The sequence below is a fragment of the Salvelinus fontinalis genome, chromosome 11, assembly GCF_029448725.1.
Source record: "Salvelinus fontinalis isolate EN_2023a chromosome 11, ASM2944872v1, whole genome shotgun sequence".
Classification (NCBI taxonomy): domain Eukaryota; kingdom Metazoa; phylum Chordata; class Actinopteri; order Salmoniformes; family Salmonidae; genus Salvelinus; species Salvelinus fontinalis.
The window spans coordinates 27,378,805-27,400,437 of NC_074675.1; the positions used below are offsets into that span (position 1 = coordinate 27,378,805).

General features: G+C 44.1%; 1 protein-coding gene across 1 annotated transcript in view; it reads right to left on the bottom strand.

Annotated features, from left to right (window-relative positions):
- LOC129865413 (alpha-actinin-3-like) overlaps positions 1 to 20,833 on the bottom strand; it is a 35,273-nt gene extending 14,440 nt beyond the window's left edge. The window contains exons 1-2 of the mRNA XM_055938201.1: positions 20,459 to 20,833; positions 241 to 355 (exon numbers count right to left, since the gene is read on the bottom strand). Coding sequence (XP_055794176.1) covers positions 241 to 355; positions 20,459 to 20,593 — 250 coding nt within the window. The 5' untranslated portion in view covers positions 20,594 to 20,833. The remainder of the gene's footprint in view (positions 1 to 240; positions 356 to 20,458) is intronic.
- Between the last annotated feature and the right edge of the window lie 800 nt (positions 20,834 to 21,633).

The following is a 21,633-nucleotide window of genomic DNA, read 5'->3' on the forward strand; positions in this document are numbered from 1 at the left end:
ACACAAAATGATTGGTGAAGTTTCACTCAATCAAGAAAGCTCTGTGCCATTCTCCATTCATTTCAGCTCAGATGCTGCTGTATTTGACCGCATACCATCGAATTTGAGTGTCCTTTGCCACTAACTTAGGCTGTAGATGGAGAGGTAAACCTTTCTGACGTAACAGTATGTAAGAGTGACTTAGCAGTGACTTAACACTGACTTAGCGGTGAGTTAAAGCGACTTAAGAGTCTGACCCACCTGAGATGACCTCCAGCAGCAGCATGAGTTTGAGGCCATTCCTGAAGTCGTCCTCGATGTTCTCGATCTGTGTCCCTGCCTTCCTCAAGTGGGAGTTACACCAGGCTGTGAAAGTCTGGGAGAGAATCAGGGCGAGATAGGGGGAGAAAGAGATAAAGAGAGAGAGAGAGAAGGGGAGACAAAGGGAAAAGGGAGGAGGGAAAATTATGGGATTAGAGTTGGCAATAAATAAGTCAAAATTCTCCCTCAAACATACAGAAAGAGACTGAGCCTCACTGACAATGACCGGACGAGACCAACAGACCCCAAATGGAATCCTGGGCCCGCATCGATAAACCACTCCTTAGTAAACGGAAATGAACAAACATAAACAGACAAATGCTCTAATCTAAAGTGAAGCCTGAAGCAGTTTGCTTTCTCCCGGCCGCTCTGACAGGCCCAGAGTGCTTGGCAATGCCCCATTACATCTTTAACCTTGTTAGAGCGTCACGACGCTGCTCTGTGTGTCTGTCGGCTAGCACACCCATCCTGACCTCAGATAGTCATTATTCTGCCTTGACAGCTTTGAATGATTGATTGATTGATTGATCTGATTCAAGGACAAGGGAGGTGTTGTGTCATTTCAACACGAGGTTGAGGTGTGTGTGTGTTTGTGTGGAGGTGGGGGGCGTAGAAGGTCACAGCAAACATAGACGTCTGTCCGCGGTGAGGGGTTGGAGAAAATAATACATGCAGAAATTGAACAACGGACTACAGAGCAGTGTAGAGAGAGAGGGTGAGAGACAGAGAAAGATTACATTAAATCAGTAATGAAGAGAGAACACAAAGTCAGAGGTCAGAGTTCTCCATTAACGCAGTCGCTGTGGGTGTGTGTGTGATTGCGATTCTGTGTGGGTGGGCACTGGGCAGAGCTGTGAGCCATTTAGCCATGACAGAGAAGGAGAGAGAGCTAGAGGAAGAAAGACACTGAAAAAAAGAGAAAGTGCTTGAGTGAAAGAACTCTTGAGAGAGCGATAAAGAGTGCTTAAGAGAGGGTGGTGAGAGAGATAGAGAGAAAGAGAGAGGGCGAGAGAAAGAAAGAGAACGAGCTAGGGCGCGACTCGGGGGGGCAAGAGAGAGACAGTGCTAGCCAGGGAGCGAAGGAAGGCAGAACAGACAGACAGCCAGAGGGAGGGAGGAAGGAAGGCCCTGACCTGTGTCCAAAATTACCTCCTACTCCCTGCATAGTGCACAACTGTTGACCAGATGTGTCTTGGTCAAAAGTAGTGCACTATATAGGGAACTGGGTGACATTTGGGATGCACCCCTGGAAGGGAAGGAGAGCCACAATCCCGTCCCAGCAGGTGTCCCTCAGTCCCTACAGACCCAAACCCACACAGCCACACAAACCCCCACCCTACAGCTACGCATGACCCAATTTAGACAGGCCCCCTATACAAACCACACAGACCGCTAGGTTAACTAGACCACCAAGCCAGACTTCTGGAGAACAGGGGAGGAGAAGAAGGAGAAGGAGAGGAGAGGAGGAAAAGGGGAGGGAGGGATGAAGAGGGTGAAGGAGGGGGAAAGTAGAGAAGAAGGGAGGGGAAGAAAGGAGGAGGGGGAAGGAAGGAGTGGAGGTGAGGGGGGTGAAGGAGGCTAAATCGGGTAGCTATGAGACACCATTAGGGACAGCTGAGAAGGCAGGATTCCTAAGGCTAACTGTCAGTGTCAAAGAGGGATAGAAGGAGAGAGAGGAAGGAAGGAAGGAAGGAAGGAAGGAAGGGAGGGAGGGAGGGAGGGAGGGAGGGAGGGAGGGAGGGAGGGAGGGAGGAAGGAAGGAAGGAAGGAAGGAAGGAAGGAAGGAAGGAAGGAAGGAAGGAAGGAAGGAAGGAAGGAAGGACAAATTGTAGGAGAGAGGATAAAAGAAAGTGGAAACAAGTGCAGTTTGAAACAGAAACAGGTTTTTGTTGACATCAGTTCAACTTTCAGATGCATGTTCTGTGGGGCTTCACCTAAAATGGTGTGAGGTGACAAAATATGAGACATTGGGATATCCTGTCTTTCAAATACTACATATGAGGAGGAAAATATCCAACTCAAAACACGAATAAGCCCTATTTGTATCATCAAGTACAACACCCTATTCATTGGACTCAAAAGGCCATAGTCACAACATGATCCATAATAACCTATTATCTCATAGGTTACATGCCTTTGCAGGGGATGCCTATGGTCAACTATAGAGCGCTAGTAATGACTATGAAGTCACTGCTCTTCTCCTCTATCTCCCCCCTTCTCTGTGCGACTGCCCCTCCTTCTTCCCCTTCTCCCTGTGTCCTCCCCTTCTCTTCTGTCTCTCTCGTCTCCAACTGTTGAGCTGCCCCTCTGTGCCTGTGTTGGTCTGATCTGGACAGAAACACACACAGACACACAGTCATTCTGCTGGATGCCTGTCATAACTCAGGGAGAGAGAACAGTGGGAGGGCCTGATGACCCTCAGCACAGCTGGGTGGACACACACACACACACACACACACACATCCTCCTCCCATCCCAGACACCACTTGTCCATCAAGAATGTGATGTAACCATCCCTGCAGCTACCACTAACATCCTGCAGGTACAGCTAGCATCCTCGGATTGGCAGCAATGAGTGCTGAAGCTAAGTCATGTGACAAGAATATACTACTGTGGACAATGAGTTCAATTCAAACAACACCAGCACAACAGGGTTCACTTTGTTGACACAAGGCGAAAGTACACACACCCTGTGACATGTGTTGTGTTCACCCATGATGTCACTGATGTGTAGAAAATGGCTGCTAAGGCTGCGTTGCACTCGTGGATCTCTGTGTAACAGAAACGTGTTTTCATGTCTGAAATGGAATTACTTTAAATTATTTATTTGGAATTAATTTCAGAAGGCTTTTCAGGTTCACAAAAATGTATACTCAATCCAACTATGAGTCTAAGTGAATTTCCTTTGACTTGACTCTGCATGCGTCCAAAATGGCACCCTACGCCCTATGACGCGCACTGCTTTGGACCAGGCCCATAGAAGTGGGAACCTCGTACCGAATCAAACTGCCAGGAGTGTTAGGGGTTTCCTTGTATTAGCATGACTCTGTGTGACTCTACACAGAGAACTAGTTCATCACATCACAATTAGCTTAGCACGAGTGTTACTTCAACACAGTCACCATGGCGATGCCCTCTGCAGTGTGTGTGTGTGTGTCTAAGATAGAAGGGGCTAGAAGTCAGAAGGAACTTTCACAAGAGAAAGAATAGAAAGGGAAGCAATTCGTTTTTCTCCTCCAACACTGTGGAAATCTCTCTACACACAGACAGTGCTACTATCTAGACATGTCTAGAAGGTGCCATTATAGTCAGGCCAAGGTACACACAGACTGACATAGGACTGGTCTCTTTTCTACCTCTAAGAAAGGATAGCCTACATTTTCAGTCTTTATTTTCAGTTGTTTATTTCAGAAACAATTGTGTGACTTGTGAGACTAAAGAAAGGAGGGGGATTCAGGACTTTAAAGGCCCAATGCAGTCAAAAACGTGATTATCCTGTGTTTTATATATATTTCCACACTATGAGGTTGGAATAATACTATGAAATGGTGAAAATTGTGATAATTCCCTTTTAGTGTAAGAGCTGTTTGAATTATTTTTGCCTGTTTTGGTGGGATGGGGTTTTGGCCTGCTTGGTGACATCACTGAAAATACGCCCCCTTGGGCTTGTGCGGTGGAGGAGATCTTCGTGGGCTATACTCAGCCTTGTCTCAGGGTAGTAAGTTGGTGGTCGGTTGATATCCCTCTACTGGTGTGGGTGCTGTGCTTTGGCAAAGTGGGTGGGGTTATATCCTGCCTGGTTGGCTCTGTCCGGGGGTATCGTCGGACAGGGCCACAGTGTACCCCGACCCACGCCGTCTCAGTCTCCAGTATCTATGCTGCAATAGTCTATGTGCCGGGGGGTTAGGGTCAGTCTGTTATATCTGGTGTAATTCTCCTGTCTTATCTGGTGTCCTGTGTGAATTTAAGTATGCTCCCTCTAATTCTCTCTCTCTCCCCTCCCTCAGGACTACCTGGCCTGATGACTCCTGGCTGTCCCCAGTCCACCTGGTCATGCTGCTGCTCCAGGTTCAACTGTTCTGCCTGCGGCTATGGAACCCTGACCTGTTCACGGGACGTGCTACCTTGTCCCGGACCTGCTGTTTTCGACTCTCTCTACCGCACCTGCTGTCTTGACCTCTGAATGCTCGGCTATGAAAAGCCAACTGACATTTACTCCTGAGGTACTGACCTGTTGCACCCTCTACAACTACTGTGATTATTAGACCCTGCTGGTCATCTATGAACGTTTGAACATCTTGAAGAACAATCTGACCTTAATGGCCATGTACTCTTATTATCTCCCACCAGCACAGCCAGAAGAGGACTGGCCACCCCTCAGAGCCTGGTTCTTCTCTAGGTTTCTTCCTAGCTTCCTGCCTTTCTAGGGAGTTTTTCCACTGTGCTTCTTATATTTATTTTATTTATCCCTTATTTAACGAGGCAAGTCAGTTAAGAAAAATGACGGCCTACCCAGGCCAAACCCTGACGACATTTGGCCAATTGTGCGCCACCCTATGGGACTCCCAAACACGGCCGGTTGTGATACAGCCTTCTACACCTGGATTGCTTGCTGTTTGGGGTTTTAGGCTGGGTTTCTGTATAGCACTTTGTGACATCTGCTGATATAAAAAGGGCTTTATAAATACATTGATCACCATGCAGTAAATTAGTTAATAGACCAATAAGAAAGAGAGTTCCAAACCTCTCTGACAATAACAGTTACTTTTGCCCTTCCCACTCAGACCACTCCCAGACAGTCCTGGCAAAATTCTTGCTTAGAAATGTCTATTTGCTAAAAAGCTTTTTTATTACATTTTTGACCATTTAAATTGAAAACAATCACAGTAAGGTACTTAATTGTTATCCAGAAATGATTTGATATTGAGATTAAAACGGCTGCATTGGGACCTTTAACAAAGAAACAGAATAGAGAAGAGGGTAGAAGCTTCAGGTAGAAGTTGCCTACAAGCACAGACATAGGATCAGCAAAGCCATGACAGTCTTAAATGTACAGTTCAAACCAGTTTCTCAGACTTTTTCATCAAAAGTGGACATGGACTCAGCTCAACTTGACATGTCTGGCTAACTTTAATGTTGGTGGTGAACTATCCCTTTAAGACTGACACACCTCTGTGTGAACATATTAGGTGGAATCCCAACAATCAAAAATGGGCTTGTGTTGACAAAGAATTACGAACTATCCCTTTAAGACATAGCTAGATGTAAATCAAAAACAAACTCACCCTGATCCACATGACTGCTAATGCTAACATCACATCCTAGACTCCATGGTTGTGTCCCACTACCAGTCCTATGGGCCCTAGTGCACTAATAAGGGAGTAGGTTGCCGTTAAGGACGCATCCCCTATCTGCCATTGATATCCTTTTATTATTATAAACTGGGTGGTTCGAACCCTGAAAGCTGATTGGCTGACAGCCGTGGTATATCAGACTGTATACCACGGATATGACAAAACATTTATTTTTACTGCTCTAATTACGTTGGTAACCAGCTTATAATAGCAATACGGCACCTCTGGGGTTTCTGGTATATGGTGAATATACCACTGCTTAGGGCTGTATCCAGAACAGCCCTTTGCCGTGGTATATTGGCCATATACCACAACCGCTCATGCCTTAATTCCTTCTTAAATATAACAGGACAGGAGTATTCCTGTATCAGCGCTCAACAACAGTGTAAAATAAATCTGGTAACAATGTCTGCAGGGCTGGCTGCACTGTGTGTGTGTGTGTGTGTGTGTGTGTGTGTGTGTGTGTGTGTGTGTGTGTGTGTGTGTGTGTGTGTGTGTGTGTGTGTGTGTGTGTGTGTGTGTGTGTGTGTGTGTGTGTGTGTGTGTGTGTGTGTGTGTGTGTGTGTGTGTGTGTGTGTCCACCCAGCGTGAGAGCCCAGTGTGAGCATACTGACCGTATATATATATATATACAGCCTCCGTCCAGTCCAGGCCAACACATGACTATAGAACAGGTGGGATAGGCCAGGGAGAGACAGACCTGGACAGACAGGTGTCTATGGTATGAATCACACAGACGCATGTACACACACACACACACACACGCACGGACACACGCAGTACCATCCTGATGAGGTATGATGCCATGTATAAAAACAGAAACAGCAGTCTTTATAATTATAAATAGTCCCATCCGTCTGGAGAGAAGCCACACTTGGCAAAGCCATACATAGCTGCTCTACCAAACTCACAGGTGGGGGGACAATGGAAGAGAACATTCACACACACACACGCACATACGTACACATGCGCACCACGCACACCCATGCACCCTTACACACATTCATATTCACAATGCTATGTTAGGTGGTACTTACTCTTAGTACATCCTAAATAATGTACTGCAGCTCAACCTGTAAACAACCAAAGTGTAACAAAGTGTAAACAACCAACCTGTAAACAACCAAAGTGTAACATAGTCTAAATAACCTAACAACCAAACTGACCGACAGATTGTCATGACAACTACATCCATCATGAAAGCCATACCTTAGCTTCACACCAGGTCCATGCCAACCACATCTATCACTAACAACTACACCTATTGCTAACAACTACACCTATCACTAACAACTACCCCTATCCCTAACAACTACACGTATCGCTAACAACTACACGTATCGCTAACAACTACACTTATCAATATTAAGCATGACTTGTCAGAACAAATGAAAAGGATATCTGTGACCCCACAGATGACAAAAATGGAACCATTAACCTTTTGTCCACGCATATGTTTTAGGCTTATATGTTCGCATTTAAAAAATATATACACTATCTATACAAAATTATGTGGACACCCCTTCAAATTAGTGGATTTGGCTATTTCAGCCACACCCGTTGCTGACAGGTGTTTAAAATCGAGCACACAGCCATGCAATCTCCATAGACAAACATTGGCAGTGGAATGCCCTTACTGAGGAGCTCAGTGACTTTCACTGATGTGTCAGTTTGTCAAATTTCTGCCCTGCTAGAGCTGCCCCGGTCACTGTAAGTGCTATTATTGTTAAGTGGAAACGTCTAGGAGCAACAAAGGCTCAGCTGCGAAGTGGTAGGCCACACAAGCTCACAGAATGGGATCACTGAGTGCTAAAGCTCTTAAAAATCATCTGTCCTCGGTAGTAACAGTTCCAAACTGCCTCTGGAAGCAACGTCAGCACATGAACTGCTCGTCAGGAACTTAATGAAATGGGTGTCCATGGCAGAGCAGCCGCACACAAGCCTAAGATCGCCATGCACAATGCCAAGTGTCGGCTAGAGTGGTGTAAAGTTCACTGCCATTGGACTCTGGAGCAGTGGAAGCGCGTTCTCTGGAGTGATCAATCACGGTTCACCATCTGGCAGTCCGACGGACAAATCTGAGTTTGGCAGATGCCAGGAGAACGCTACCTGCCCCAATGCGTAGTGCCAACTGTAAAGTTCGGTGGAGGAGGAATAATGGTCTGGGGCTGTTTTTCATGATTCGAGCTAGGCCCCTTAGTTCCAGTGAAGGGACATTTTAACGCTACAGCATACAATGACATTCTAGATGATTCTGTGCTTCCAACTTTGTGGCAACAGTTTGGGGAAGGGCCTTTCCTGTTTCAGCATGACAATGCCCCCGTGCACAAAGCGAGGTCCATACAGAAATGGCTTGTCGATATCGGTTTGGAAGAACTTGACTTGGCCTGCACAGAGCCATGACCTCAACCCCATCAAACACCTTTGGGATGAATTGGAACACCAACGGCTGCGAGCCAGGCCTAATCGCCCAACATCAGTGCCCGACCTCACTAATGCTCTTGTGGCTGAATGGAAGCAAGTCCCTACAGAAATGTTCCAACATCTAGTGGAAAGCCTTCCCAGAAGAGTGGAGGCTGTTATAGCAGAAAAGGGGGGACCAAGTCCATTTGAATTAGAGGTCGACCGGTTATGATTTTTCAAGTTTTAGGTTGTAGTTATTGTAGGAATTTGACGTGTCGACTATTTCTCTCTATACCATTTGTATTTCATATACCTTTGACTATTGGATGTTCTTATAGGCACTTTAGTATTGCCAGCCTAATCTCGGGAATTGATAGGCTTGAAGTCATAAACAGCGCTGTGCTTCAAGCATTGCTAAGAGCTGCTGGCAAACGCAGTAAAGTGCTGTTTGAATGAATGCTTACGAGCCTGCTGCTGCCTACCACCGCTCAGTCAGACTGCTCTATCAAATATCAAATCATAGACTTAATTATAATATTATAAACACACAAATACAAGCCTTTGGTCAAATCCAGAAACTATCATTTCGAAAACAAATGTTTATTCTTTCAGTGAAATACAGAACCGTTCTATATTTTATCCAACGTGTTGGCAACTTTAAGTCTAAATATTGCTGTTACGTTGCACAACCTTCAATGTTATGCCATAATTATGTAAAATTCTGGCAAATTAATTACGGCCTTTGTTAGGAATAAATGGCCTTCATACAGTTCGCAACGAGCCAGGTGGCTAAAACTGCTACATATACCCTGACTCTGCTTGCACTGAACGCAAGAGAAGTGACACAATTTCCCTAGTTATTATTGCCTGCAAACAGTAAATATGCAGGTTTAAAAAATATATACTTTTGTGTATTGATTTTAAGAAAGGCATTGATGTTTATGGTTAGGTACATTTGTGCAACGATTGTGCTTTTTTCACGAATGCGCTATTGTTAAATCATCACCCGTTTGGCGAAGTTGAAGTAGGCTGTGATTCGATGATTAATTAACAGGCACCGCATTGATTAAATGCAACGCAGGACAAGCTAGTTAACTAGTGATTATGTGAAGATTGATTGTTTTTTATAAGATAAATGTAATACTAGCGAGCAACTTACCTTGGCTCCTTGCAGCCACAAGGTCCTTTTGATGCTGCACTCGCGTAACAGGTAGTCAGTCTGCCACACAGTCTCCTCGTGGATTGTAATGTAAACGGCCATAATCGGCGTCCAAAAAGGCAGATTACCGATTGTTGTGAAACTTGAAATCAGCCCTAATTAAATCGGCCATGCCGATTAATCGGTCGACCTCTAATATGAATGCCCATGATTTCAGATTGAGATGTTCGAATAGCAGGTGTCCACATACTTTTGGTCATGTAGTGTATTTTATTGCCTATGATTGAAAAGGCCTTAAAACACCTCATTATCATCATCGCCAGCGGCTATACTTGGCTTCTTTTCTTTGTCCTCCACATGTAAGCAATGTGCATGTCATTCACACGTAAGCTATGTGCATGTCATTCACACGTAAGCTATGTGCATGTCATTCACACGTAAGCTATGTGCATGTCATTCACACATTCCTGGGTTTAACTACTGAGAAAAGACTTTGTGCTGTAAAAACCGTACGGTGGATAACTTCACTTTATTACATTTTTTACAGCTGACAGAAAGAGTCAGTGGTTGCCAGTTGTCAGTGGTTACTTGTAATGTATTTATGTGGAATGTCAACAATGGTCAACTCTTTTTCCTTTGAGTTTCATTAGACAGTGTTAGGTAGGGGAGAGGAGGGGAGGCTTGGCCATACAACAGGTGTGACAGCTTTTGGAGTGACACCCCACCACCCTCACCACATCCCTTCATCCTCGTCTTCCCCTCATGAGGGTTTTAAATATCCCCCTAACGGAGGCCTAAGGCTTGAACTTGGTTGCCGCTGCCACCGGGACGCTTTGGGACGATGACATAAGAGTAGAACTGAGCCCCCTGCAAGTAAGCATTTTGTTGGGCGATGTATACCTTGCGTTTCCCGTACATACAACTATTAAAACTTGAAACCTAGCCCCCTCCCCCCCGACCTTCCCACCCCACCTTCCAACCTCCAATTCCAGCAATTCCACGAATCCCGAACAACCATTACTTCAGACATAATGGGAGGATAATGGGAGGGCAATAACACACACTGTCAAATGTCTCATCTTCAAGATACTGTAGATCTTCAAAATAGATTTAAATTCAAAATAAATTATTTTACTTGACCTTATTTTAAGAAAAAGTCCCATTGACAGCAAGGTCTCTTTTGTAAGGGAGCCCTGCATCTTAGAATTACACAACAAATGACACACAAATACACAATAAGAAATATAATAATACAAAAACATGATGTACAAAAAGAGACAAACTCATGAAAAACAATCCCATTCCTCAAAAATATGTCTTCAATCAACACTCTGAACTGCCCGAAAGGCACCAATACAAAGATTATTGAAGATTAATTATTAATATGAAGATTATTCCATACATGGGGTGCCAAAAAACTGAAAGCTGTTTTTCATAAGTCTGTAGAAACTGATGGAATATCCAGAGTTAGCCATCCCTGTGATTGGGTATGGCAACTCATACTACTATGGGTACTGTAAGTAAAGATGTCAGGATGTTCAGAGGTTGCGTCCCAAATGGCACCCTATTCCCTACCTAGTGCATTCCTTTTGACCGGGACCAAAACGTAATGGGCCCCGGGGGTCTGGTCAAAAGTAGTGTGCTATAAAGGGAATGGGGTCCCATTTGGGATGCATCCAGAGACTCTGAGGGCCAGCATTCTAAACACCAGGCCTAATATTTCTACATTTAGAGGATCAAGGGCTTTGACTAGCCTCGCGTTGGCAGGCTGAGTGTAGCGGCCAGCGGGCACACCTCTTCTGCCAACCCAGCTCTGTCCCAGCTGCCAGCCACCCCCTGGGCACAAGGGCAGCCAGCTCCAAGCAACAGGTGGCACACCTGATGACAGCGTGGAGCGAATTGAAGTCCCCCCTCACACTCTCACGTCTAAGAGAATGCCCGTTGCTAATTATTCTGTATTTAACACTTATTTCAGCAGTTACAGCATGGAGTGAAACCCCTCTCATTAACCCACATCTGAGAGAATGCCCATCCTTAATTTGCATTTATTTAACTAGAGGTTGACTGAGAACATATTCTCATTGACAGCAACAGCCATGCTGGAACTGAATACTCAAGGACACTGAAGAAAACAGAGATAGAGGCCTATTTCTACACACTCCACTTGACTTGTGCATCAGGATGAACAATGCTGCAGTTTTTCTTCAATTCTGTTCTGAAAACTATTTTTAGACAGGAAAACTGAAATAGACCAAATGCCACAGGTTTACAATGAGTTCTCTATAATATGCTGTTAGTGTGTTGCTTATTTATGAGGTTGACCGTTCCAAGCTTTAGTACTGACTGGTATTAACAATCAAAGTGACAATACGTACGACTATGACTAACACAACACTTGGACCTGCATCTGCAGAGAGTCATACCAACAGTTACACATCTGACATATTAATCATAATGTATTTGTGTTTGCATCAATGGTTTTATTAAAGGGCAAGAGATGAAATACATTCCATTCCATTGTTCCATTCCATTCTACTAAACATCATTCCATTATATATCGTTCCGTTCCATTCCGGTGTTTATCTGTTCTATTCTCCTGCCTGCAACTTGACTGAGTGACTCTTAAGGTTAAATGTCAAACACACTGGGCCTTCTCGTGGTCACAGAAGCATATGGTATGGGAACGTAGAGCGGAGCATGGTACAACCTTCCGATCGCTTCACAGTGTGTGTGTGTGTGTGTGTGTGTGTGTGTGTGTGTGTGTGTGTGTGTGTGTGTGTGTGTGTGTGTGTGTGTGTGTGTGTGTACATTCGCCCATGAGTGTGCATTTGTGTGTGTGTGTGTTTTTTTTATGTGCCCTGGGCACTGTGATTGATGATTGCAGAGGGATAAATTGGTTAAAGAGGGGAGTAGGATTTACAGCTGACCGTCTGTCTTATATGAGTGGGGGGGGGGGGGGGGGGGGGTCTAATTTCAGCAGGCGTATCAGTTCTGTTCTGACTTCTGCCTCTTTAAACAGGATTCTGATATCATATTATATACTCACACACACACACACACACACACACACACACACACACACACACACACAGCTGCTATGACAGGCTTCAATCTTCAGTGCCAATGGCAGCATCTGATACAATGGAGAGATACTAAGGATTATTATCCAAAATGAACAAGTAATAAGACCATTGAAAGGCTTAATTTGTGGATTTTTGCCTCGGATACAGAGTAAACCATGACAAAACTCTTCCATCCCTCGCTCCATCCATCCATCCCTCCCCCCATCATATCTTCTTTCTCCCTGTGGATTGTGGCACCTCGGTGTCCCTTTACCATTACCACACCATGGAATACCTGTGACCTCACGTCTTAGCGCCCCCAACAACACACACACTTGGAGGAGGCATCACAGAACACACACACTCCTCAGCCCTTCCCGTGGCCTCCCAGCTCCACTAAGGCAGTTTATAGAAGCCTCCCTACATGGACACAGCTTCTGGAATAGCAACTGCCATCTGATCTCACTACAAGCTCTCTCTCTCTCTCTCTCTTACCTCGCCTTTTCCCTACACACACATACACACACACACACACACAAGGTTCTCTTGGCCAGTTCAGTTCTGTCTTGCATTCACTTGCAGGATGAACTTTGTTTCAAAATGTTTAATTATTGTAAGGAGGGAGAAAAGATAGAACAATAAAAACAAATGACTTAGAAAGGCTTGTCGATTCCAGTAGATTTATAAAAATAGGCCGAAGTAAATACAGTCAGGTCCAAAATTATTGACACCCTTGATAAAGAGGAGCAAAAAAGACTGCATAAAATAAATAATACAAATACTAAGCTATATCGTATGCTCAAATAAAATAATTGTATACAAATACAATTCCTCAGAGAAAGATTTTGTTTAACAAGTAATGAAAAAAATAAGAAAAATAGGAGTCAAAATTATTGGTACCCTTGTTTTCAATACCGTTAACTTCCTCACCTTGCGAGGATAATGGCACTGAGCCTTTTCTAAAATGTTTTATGAGATTGGAGATCTTAGACCATTCCTCCATACCATTGGGTTCTTAGACCATTCCTCCATACAGAATCTTTCCAGATCCTTGATAGACTTCATCTGCTCTTATGCACTGCCCTCTTCAATTCAAACCACAGGTTTTCAATAAGTCTGGGGACTGAGATGGCCATAGCAAAATGTTGATTTTGTGGTCAATTCACAATTTATTTGTGGCTTTTGATGTGTTCTTGGGGTCATTGTCTTGCTGGAAGATTCACTTGCGGCCAAGTTTCAGTCTCCTGGCAGAGAGACTGGTTTTTAGCTAAAATGTCCTGGTACTGAGTATAGTTCATGATGCTGTTGACCTTAAAGAGGACCCCAAGACCAGTGGAAGCAAAATAGCCCCATTAAATCTAAGAGCCATCACCATATTTTATGAGTTTCTTTTCTGCATATGCCTCCTTTTTTCGACGCCAAATCCACCACTGGTGTGCGTGGCCTACGAGCTCTATTTTCCTGTCATGTGACCATGGCACCATTTCCAATCTAAGTGCCAATGCCGTTTAGCAAACTCCAAGTGTTTACATTTGTTGGATGACATGAAAACAGAGCTCTTCCACTGTTCCTGGGGCCCCTTGTTAATAAGGACAATGGCATCATGAACTTCACCCAGCTATGTGGGCGAGACCTATGAGATCGATGAGATATTCATAAAAAATCGGTGAGTTTGACTGGTTAGACCTAATGACAGAATAAACAACAGTTTTTGCAGAGCAGATTGTTAAAAGGGACTTAATAATATCATCCAGTCCATGAATATCTGAGAAAACACATTGCATAGGCTAAGCTTGTCACTGTGCTTGTCACCAGAGATTGATGAGAATGTGAGGTGAAACAACCTGGTCTCGGAGCATTTCTTATTATTCTGTACGTAAATCCAAGACACTCCATTTAGTAGGATATGTTACGTTTCATATGGTATGTATTAACGTGTGGATGTCCATCACTCATTTCGTATGATAGGTTACAAATTACAATTCGTATGATATGTTACGAATATGCTAAACGTACAATACATTATGAATTTGCAAAATGTACAATATGTTATGCATTTGCAAAACGTATGATATGTTAGGAATTCTAGCTAGGTGGCTAATGTTAGCTAGCTGGCTAATGTTAGCTAGGCTAGGGGTTAGTTAGGGGTTAGGGTTAAGTTCAGGAGTTAGGTTAATGGGTAAGGGTTTGGGGAAGGGTCGCTAAAAGGGTTAAAGTTAGGGTTAGGGTTAACTAACATGCTACGTTGCTAAAAAGTAGTAAGTAGTTTAAAAGTTGCAAATTAGCTAAAATGCTAGTTGTCCGTGATAAGATTCGAACTCGCAACCCACCCATCCACCCCAACGAAATACCCTACTTTCGTTTTTGCTTTAAGTGACCATCTGTCTTATGTAAACATACCAAACACAACATATCATACTAATTTGAGTGTCCCGGATTTATGTGACTATGTTACGTCTAGTCTATGAGACCAGGCTGGGTGAAAGGGACCCATCCTCATCAGTTTCAAAATCCTTTGGATGAGATTTACAAGTAAATTACAGTACTACTGTATTCCATCAAAACCTTTAATCTGATTTGTAGCAAAACATCCATTGGATTAATTTTTTTAAGTCAAAGTGTGATAGGGATGAAACATTCTAAATAACTATACATACAATATCACATAAATAGAGAGTAGTAAATAGACGTTGAGATGAAAAAATTATATTTTCCCCTAATCTCTGCTAGATCCTGTGTTGGTCCGTTTCCATGGAAATTCATTCTGTGAATTCAGTAACACATTTTTGGAACTAGAGATGAGGGAAATGGAAGAAAAATGAATGGTGAAGTTTTAGTTATTACTACTGCATTAAAATAAGACACAGAGACATAAGAGGAAAATGGATTTACCATGAGAGCTCAAGAGGCAGTGTATTTTCCCAGACTTACAAGCACACACACACACAAACTCCATCAAAGCCTACTGCCTTGGGCTCCCTAAGCAGCTTACAGGCCTTATAAAGAGAGTATCCACCACAACAATCATTGATCGTTGACTTGCTGGATCAATATCCACTACCCAAATATGAGCTCTCAAGTGTCCAAACCAAGCCCTTGATCACTGACTGAGGTTTTGCATACCAAACGGCACGCTATTCCCTACATAGTGCACTAGTGCAGCACTACAGGCCCATAGGGCTCTGGTCCAAAGTAGTTAACAATATAGGGAATAAGGTGCCATTTGCGATGCAACATGAGAGAGTGAGCCTCTTCCTATGGGAATAAGTTCACTGCCGAGTGAATCACATCACATACTCCGGGTTTTCAGCTGCTAACTAACTGGCTAGATAGCTGAGTAATTGTCTGGCATAGCACAAGCTCATCCTGGCGCAATGCTAACCTATATATAACCTAAATACATTGTATTCGGAAAGTATTCAGACCCCTTCACTTTTTCCAAATTGTGTTATGTTACAGCCTTACTCAAAAATGGATTACATTTTTTTTAAATCCCCATAAATCTACACTCAATATCCCATAATGACAAAGCAGAAACAGGTTTTTAGACATTTAGCAACAAACAAAAAAGTTATACCTAATTTACATAAGTATTCAGACCCTTTGCTATGAGACTCGAAATTGAGCTCAGGTGCATCCTGTTTCATGCATGTCAGAGCAAAAACCAAGCCATGAGGTCCAAGGAATTGTCCTTAGAACTCAGAGACTGGACTGTGTCGAGGCAGAGGTCTGGGAAAGGGTGCCAAAAAAATTCTGCCGCATTGAAGGTCCCCAAGAACACAGTGGCCTCCATCTTTCTTAAATGGAAGAAGTTCGGAACCATCAAGAATCTTCCTAGAGCTGGCCGCCCAACCAAACTGAACAATCGGGGAATAAGGCCCTTGGTCAGGGAGGTGAAGAAGAGCCCGATGGTCACTGACAGAGCTCCAGAGTTCCTCTGCGGAGATGGGAGAACCTTCCAGAAGGACAACCATCTCTGCAGCACTCCACCAATCAGGCCATTATGGTAGAGTGGCCAGATGGAAGCCACTCCTGAGTAAAAGGCACATGACAGAGTTTGCCAAAAGGCACCTAAAGGACTCTCAGACCATGAAAAACAAGATTCTCTAGTCTGATAAAACCAAGATTGAACTCTTTGGCCTGAGTGCCAAGCGTCACGTCTGGAGGAAACCTGGCACCATCCCTACGTTGAAGCATGGTGGTGGCAGCATGATGCTGTTGTGATGTTTTTCAGCGGCATGGACTGGGAGACTAGCCGGGATCGAGGGAAAGATTAACGGAGCAAAGTATAGAGAGATCCTTGATGAAAACCGTCTCCAGAGTACTCAGGACATGAGACTGGGGCTTAGGTTCACCTTCTAACAGGACAACAACCCTAAGAACACAGTCAAGACAACGCAGGATTGGCTTCGGGGCAAGTCTGAATGTTCTTGAGAGGCCCAGCCAGAGCCCGGACTCCCCATCCAACCTGACAGTGCTTGAGCAGAGAAGAATGGGAGAAACCCTCCACATACAGGTGTGCCAAGCTTGTAGCGTCATACCCAGGACTGTAATCGCTGGCAAAGGTGCTACAAAAAGCACTGAGTAAAGGTTCTGAATACTTACGTAAATGTAATATTTCAGTATTTCTTAAATTTTGGGGCATAAAATGTATAAAAAACTGTTTTCTTCTTTGTCATTATGGGGTATTGTGTGTAGATTGATGAGGGGGAAAAACAAATGAATCAATTTTAGAATAAGACTGTAACATAACATAACCTAATGTGGAAAAAGTCAAGGGGTATGAATATTTATATGTATGAATATTCCGAATTTACTGTATATAGCAGCAGTCTCACAGGCTGGGTTTCCTATTAGCTGGGGGGGGGGGGGGGGGGGGGAGTACAGGCCTGCCAGCCACAGGGGAATGGTCATCCCTGATCATATTAAGTTGACGTCTGTTGAGTGTGAATAGTCCACATCCTGTCCTCACTGCAGTAATGGGGCCTTCCTTGGACAATTTAACACTCTGTGGTGTAAATTAAAGTTTATTTTTGTAATGTTAGGGAGTAACTTCTTAATAAAGTGTTCATTAGACTAATATGTTTTTCAACTTAAAGTTGAAGTGTTGCTCTGTAAACTTCATCTATTTTCTGTTTCGCCTTAGGGCTTTAGTGTAGATGCCAAATATCATTATAATATCCTTTTTTGGTACACACAGAGCTAACCGAAATACACAATCCCTTTATAGGCTTACTGCAGTTGACATTATCTTTAGTTCCATGAAAGCTGACCTGACTAAATTATTTTCCATGTTAGCAGATACATAAAAGTACTGTATCGTATCACAGGAAATAGCTTCCTAGCTCTCTATTTGCAGAAAAGGATTGTTATGACTGAGCTATAGCCAGGACGGGTGGTGAACTCCTGAGGCGGTCAACATTCAGATATAGTTTGTAACACCACTGTTTATTTTTTTATTTTATCTATATTTAACTAGGCAAGTCAGTTAAGAACAAATTCTTATTTTGAATGACGGCCTAGGAACAGTGGGTTAACTGCCTTGTTCAGGGGCAGAACTTGTCAGCTTGGGGGATTTAGAACTTGCAACCTTTTGGTTACTAGTCCAACGCTCTAACCACTAGGCTACGCTGCCGCCCTGTAATATGTAATACGTTAACTACCGTAACTGTAACGGAGGTGGCTCGGTAAACCATGATCGAGTAATGAGAAACCTTGCCTTGAGACCAGAAGAACTGCGTTAGCTCCCCGAGACTGTGTTAGCCTGCTTTAGCTCAGCAGGCTAACACAGTCTTGCAGTCTAAATGTTGATTGGCCATACTACTTCAACTCTTAGGACCAAGTGAAATATACAAATTCAACCCTCTCAAAGTGAAAGGAGTGCCGTGTATATTTCTAATGCTGTATCATATTCAACAGAGTCACAGTGTGTTGACAAACACTTTATTACTGCGCCTGCCTGCAGCCGGGTGTTTTTCCACAGAAATTTGGAACATGGGGTTGGAACAGGTGGTGAGGTCCTCTCAGATTCATTTCACCTCAAAATGATGCAGCTTTCTATATTGATGGTATGATATCAGCTTCTTAAGCTGTTCTTTCGTGTGTATGTGTGTGCGTGTGCATGTGCGTGTGCGTGTGTGTACTGTTCTTTACGTGCTAAAGTGACCCAATCACCCAGGCCAGTCATAGAGGTGAACTCACACAGCCATTCTGGGGTGTGTGGATAAAATATTTTTGTATTCTTCTCAGAAAAATGACCCTCTATCATCTTACCTAAACAACAACAAAAAAGAAAGTGACATTGCACCACCTCAACAACTTCTTGGGACACAGAGAAGGTGTGAGAGAGACTGTTGGAGAGGGAACTGGCCAGGAGGCTTACTATATTGTTGGGAAAATGGAGGGGTGTAGGAGAGAGAGAGAGAGAGAGAGAGAGAGAGAGAGAGAGCAGGGGGGAGAGAGAGAGAGAGAGAGCAGGGGGGAGAGAGAGAGAGAGAGAGAGAGAGAGAGCAGGGGAGAGAGAGAGAGAGCAGGGGGGAGAGAGAGAGGGAGAGAGAGAGAGAGAGAAAGAGGGAGCGAGAGAGAGCAGGGGAGAGAAAGAGAGAGAGCAGGGGGGAGAGAGAGAGAGAACAAGAGAGAGAAGCTGGGAAAGAGGGAGAAGCAGGGAGAAAGAGAGAAGGAGGGAGGGGAGGAACAGAAAGAGTTCAGGCGTATTTTTAGGACAGGTTTATTCGTAGGTCTGAAACTAACCCTGTCGGTGTACTTCTATACGAGTCGTCTCTCCCCTTCTCCGCCTCTCTGTTCTCTCACTCATCCTCTCTGACCGCTGCCTGACTGGCCATCTGTTGAAGTCTCTCACCCTTAAGGCCATGTGAGCTCCAGTAGTCACTGTGCGAAGGAAACTTTTGCATCATAAAGACAGGGGAGTTCCATAGAAAAAGAACAGATTCCATTTTCTATGTTTCCTAATTAATGTTTGTATGTATGTTATGTACAGTATCCACCTTCTCCCAAGATGCCAATCAACCCAAGTAGGCTAGGTATGTATAAATATAAATAGGCCAGAGATATTTTCAGACCGAGAGTCAGACCTGTATGCAAGGACTACAAGCCCCCCAACTTCAGACCACTCTTTTAAAGGTGTGCATGAACATTCTACAAAATCTTGTCAGAAGCGGAAAATGTCTTCTGGTAAATCAATGGTAATAGAATATACATATCAGAAATGAATGCCTATGACAGCTGAGCTGACTAACGTGTATTTATTAGCAGTTTAGTCATTATGCTCAATGAATTCACTATTGGAGGTATGGTTGTCCCATTCCAAGTTTAGGCCAGGCCATAGAGCACAGGCAGGCGAGGCATACATCATAACTGTCACATCAGCCCATTGACTTTTAGGCTTGACAGCTCTGGCTCATTAAATGCACCTGTCCTCCATGTCCGCGAGCACAGCGAGGCCGGATGATCGCCAAGACAACGGGCGGGCCCAAATCCCCTCGCGACTCTCTAGGCCTATTTTACATTTGATTCATTTAGCAGACGCTCTCATCCAGGCTACATGACACTTCCAGACACTATAATGTTGCCAACCTCAAGCACAGAAAAATAAGCGGCACTCCCAAAATAAAAAAACTAACTCATAGAGACAACTTGGAGTAGTTTTGAGCGAAAATTTTAAAAGCATTCAACTTTTAATAAATGGTTTGAGTTTGGCCTGCCTATAGCGCAAGGTGACTTCTTGGAAAAATCGTGCATAAAAGCACACACGTCCCTATTTGTTCTATTGGTTAGTTTAAATGTGTGGGGGGTATATATATTTATTTTGAGACGGTCTTCGTGTGCCTGTCGGGGGTAAAGTGACAGATAACACTGAGAACGTTACGCGTCTGAAATATCTAACCGCTCTGCTCATAGCTTCCAGAACTGAAAAGGAGCAGGTGCGTGCGCCAACTCCTTATCTCCCCCCGTTTCACTTGACAACTTTAATACGTTTTCCAGGGATTTTAGTAACTGTCAAACATTTGATTCTGGGCACTCATAAAACATACACAACGGGATGGCTGGACTCAAGCCAGACGCACAAATTCCCGTGGTGCACAACGAGCCGCTCCAGCCAACATTTAACGGTCACCGTGCCACTTTGACTTGACTTACTCACAGCCCGGTACCGAACGTACCTTTCTCTGCTGTTTCTCCCACGCGGGGTCCAGCAGTAGGTCCCTGTCCCACTCATCCTCCGGAGACATATACTGATGCTCCTCGCTCATCATATACGAGGTGTTGTATTGCGCTTGGGTTTCGACAGCCATCATAATGCCGTCTAGGGTTTCTAGTACCCCCTCTGAATATATAGAACAGAAACGAGTTTTTTGCGCACTCTAAGCCTTGTAGATACCAGATGAAACCCTCCTTGGGCTTGAGGACTCGCTGTCTGTCAGGTGTGCTGGTCAGCAGAAACAAGAGATGCGGCGACAGAGTACAGACTGCGGCAGAGGTGCAGCTCCCACTACCAGAAACTCTGCTTGGTCAGTGCTACTTTCCTGGTCAAAAGTAGAACACGTGACCGCACCCCAATAAGTATGAGAACCCGGGCGGGCGGGTGTCAGGGTCTGACCCTAAAAAGGTGCGATGGGTGGGGTTGTGGTTGGAGAGTTGACCTATCCCGGGGCAGGGAGGCTTAAGAGAGGAGGGTGGAGACGTCAATCACACCCTTTACTGAAGGAAATTGTAAACTACAGCTTGTGGACCGCACCTGTTGCCTCTGGTGCGCCTCTATTCTCAGGCTGTAGTCTATATACCGCTATACCCCTCACACTGACTACAATGATAAACAATACTGACCTCGGATAACTTGAATGTCCTTACAACGACATCTTATTCTAAGATTCATGTGTCATTAAGAATTATAATGACACAGTACATTTTAGGATAATTGTCGGGAAGATGACAGTATGAATCCTAGAAACTCACAGGGATAGGCTTTTTCCATCCTTTCTCAAACCTCTAGCACACCTGATTTAAAGTGTCAACTAATCGCCAGGCCCTAGACTATTTGAGTCAAGTGTGTTAGTTCAGGGCTACAACAAAATTAGGAAACGTCTCTGAGGTTCCCTGAGGTGAGGTTTGAAAAAAGCTGCCCTAGTCTATGTAGTACTCTGAAGGTCACATATCCAGATGGCACATTGACATGACAAGGCCTATATAAAGTGCTGTGACTCGGAGGTAGAAATCAAAGAACAGCTGAAGGCAGTTGACTTCTCAATATTTGGCTGATACACCAGTGACAGCTCAGATGTAAAATGTCAGTAGGCTAAACAGCATAATACATTCAAAGAAAGTGATCTAGGCATAC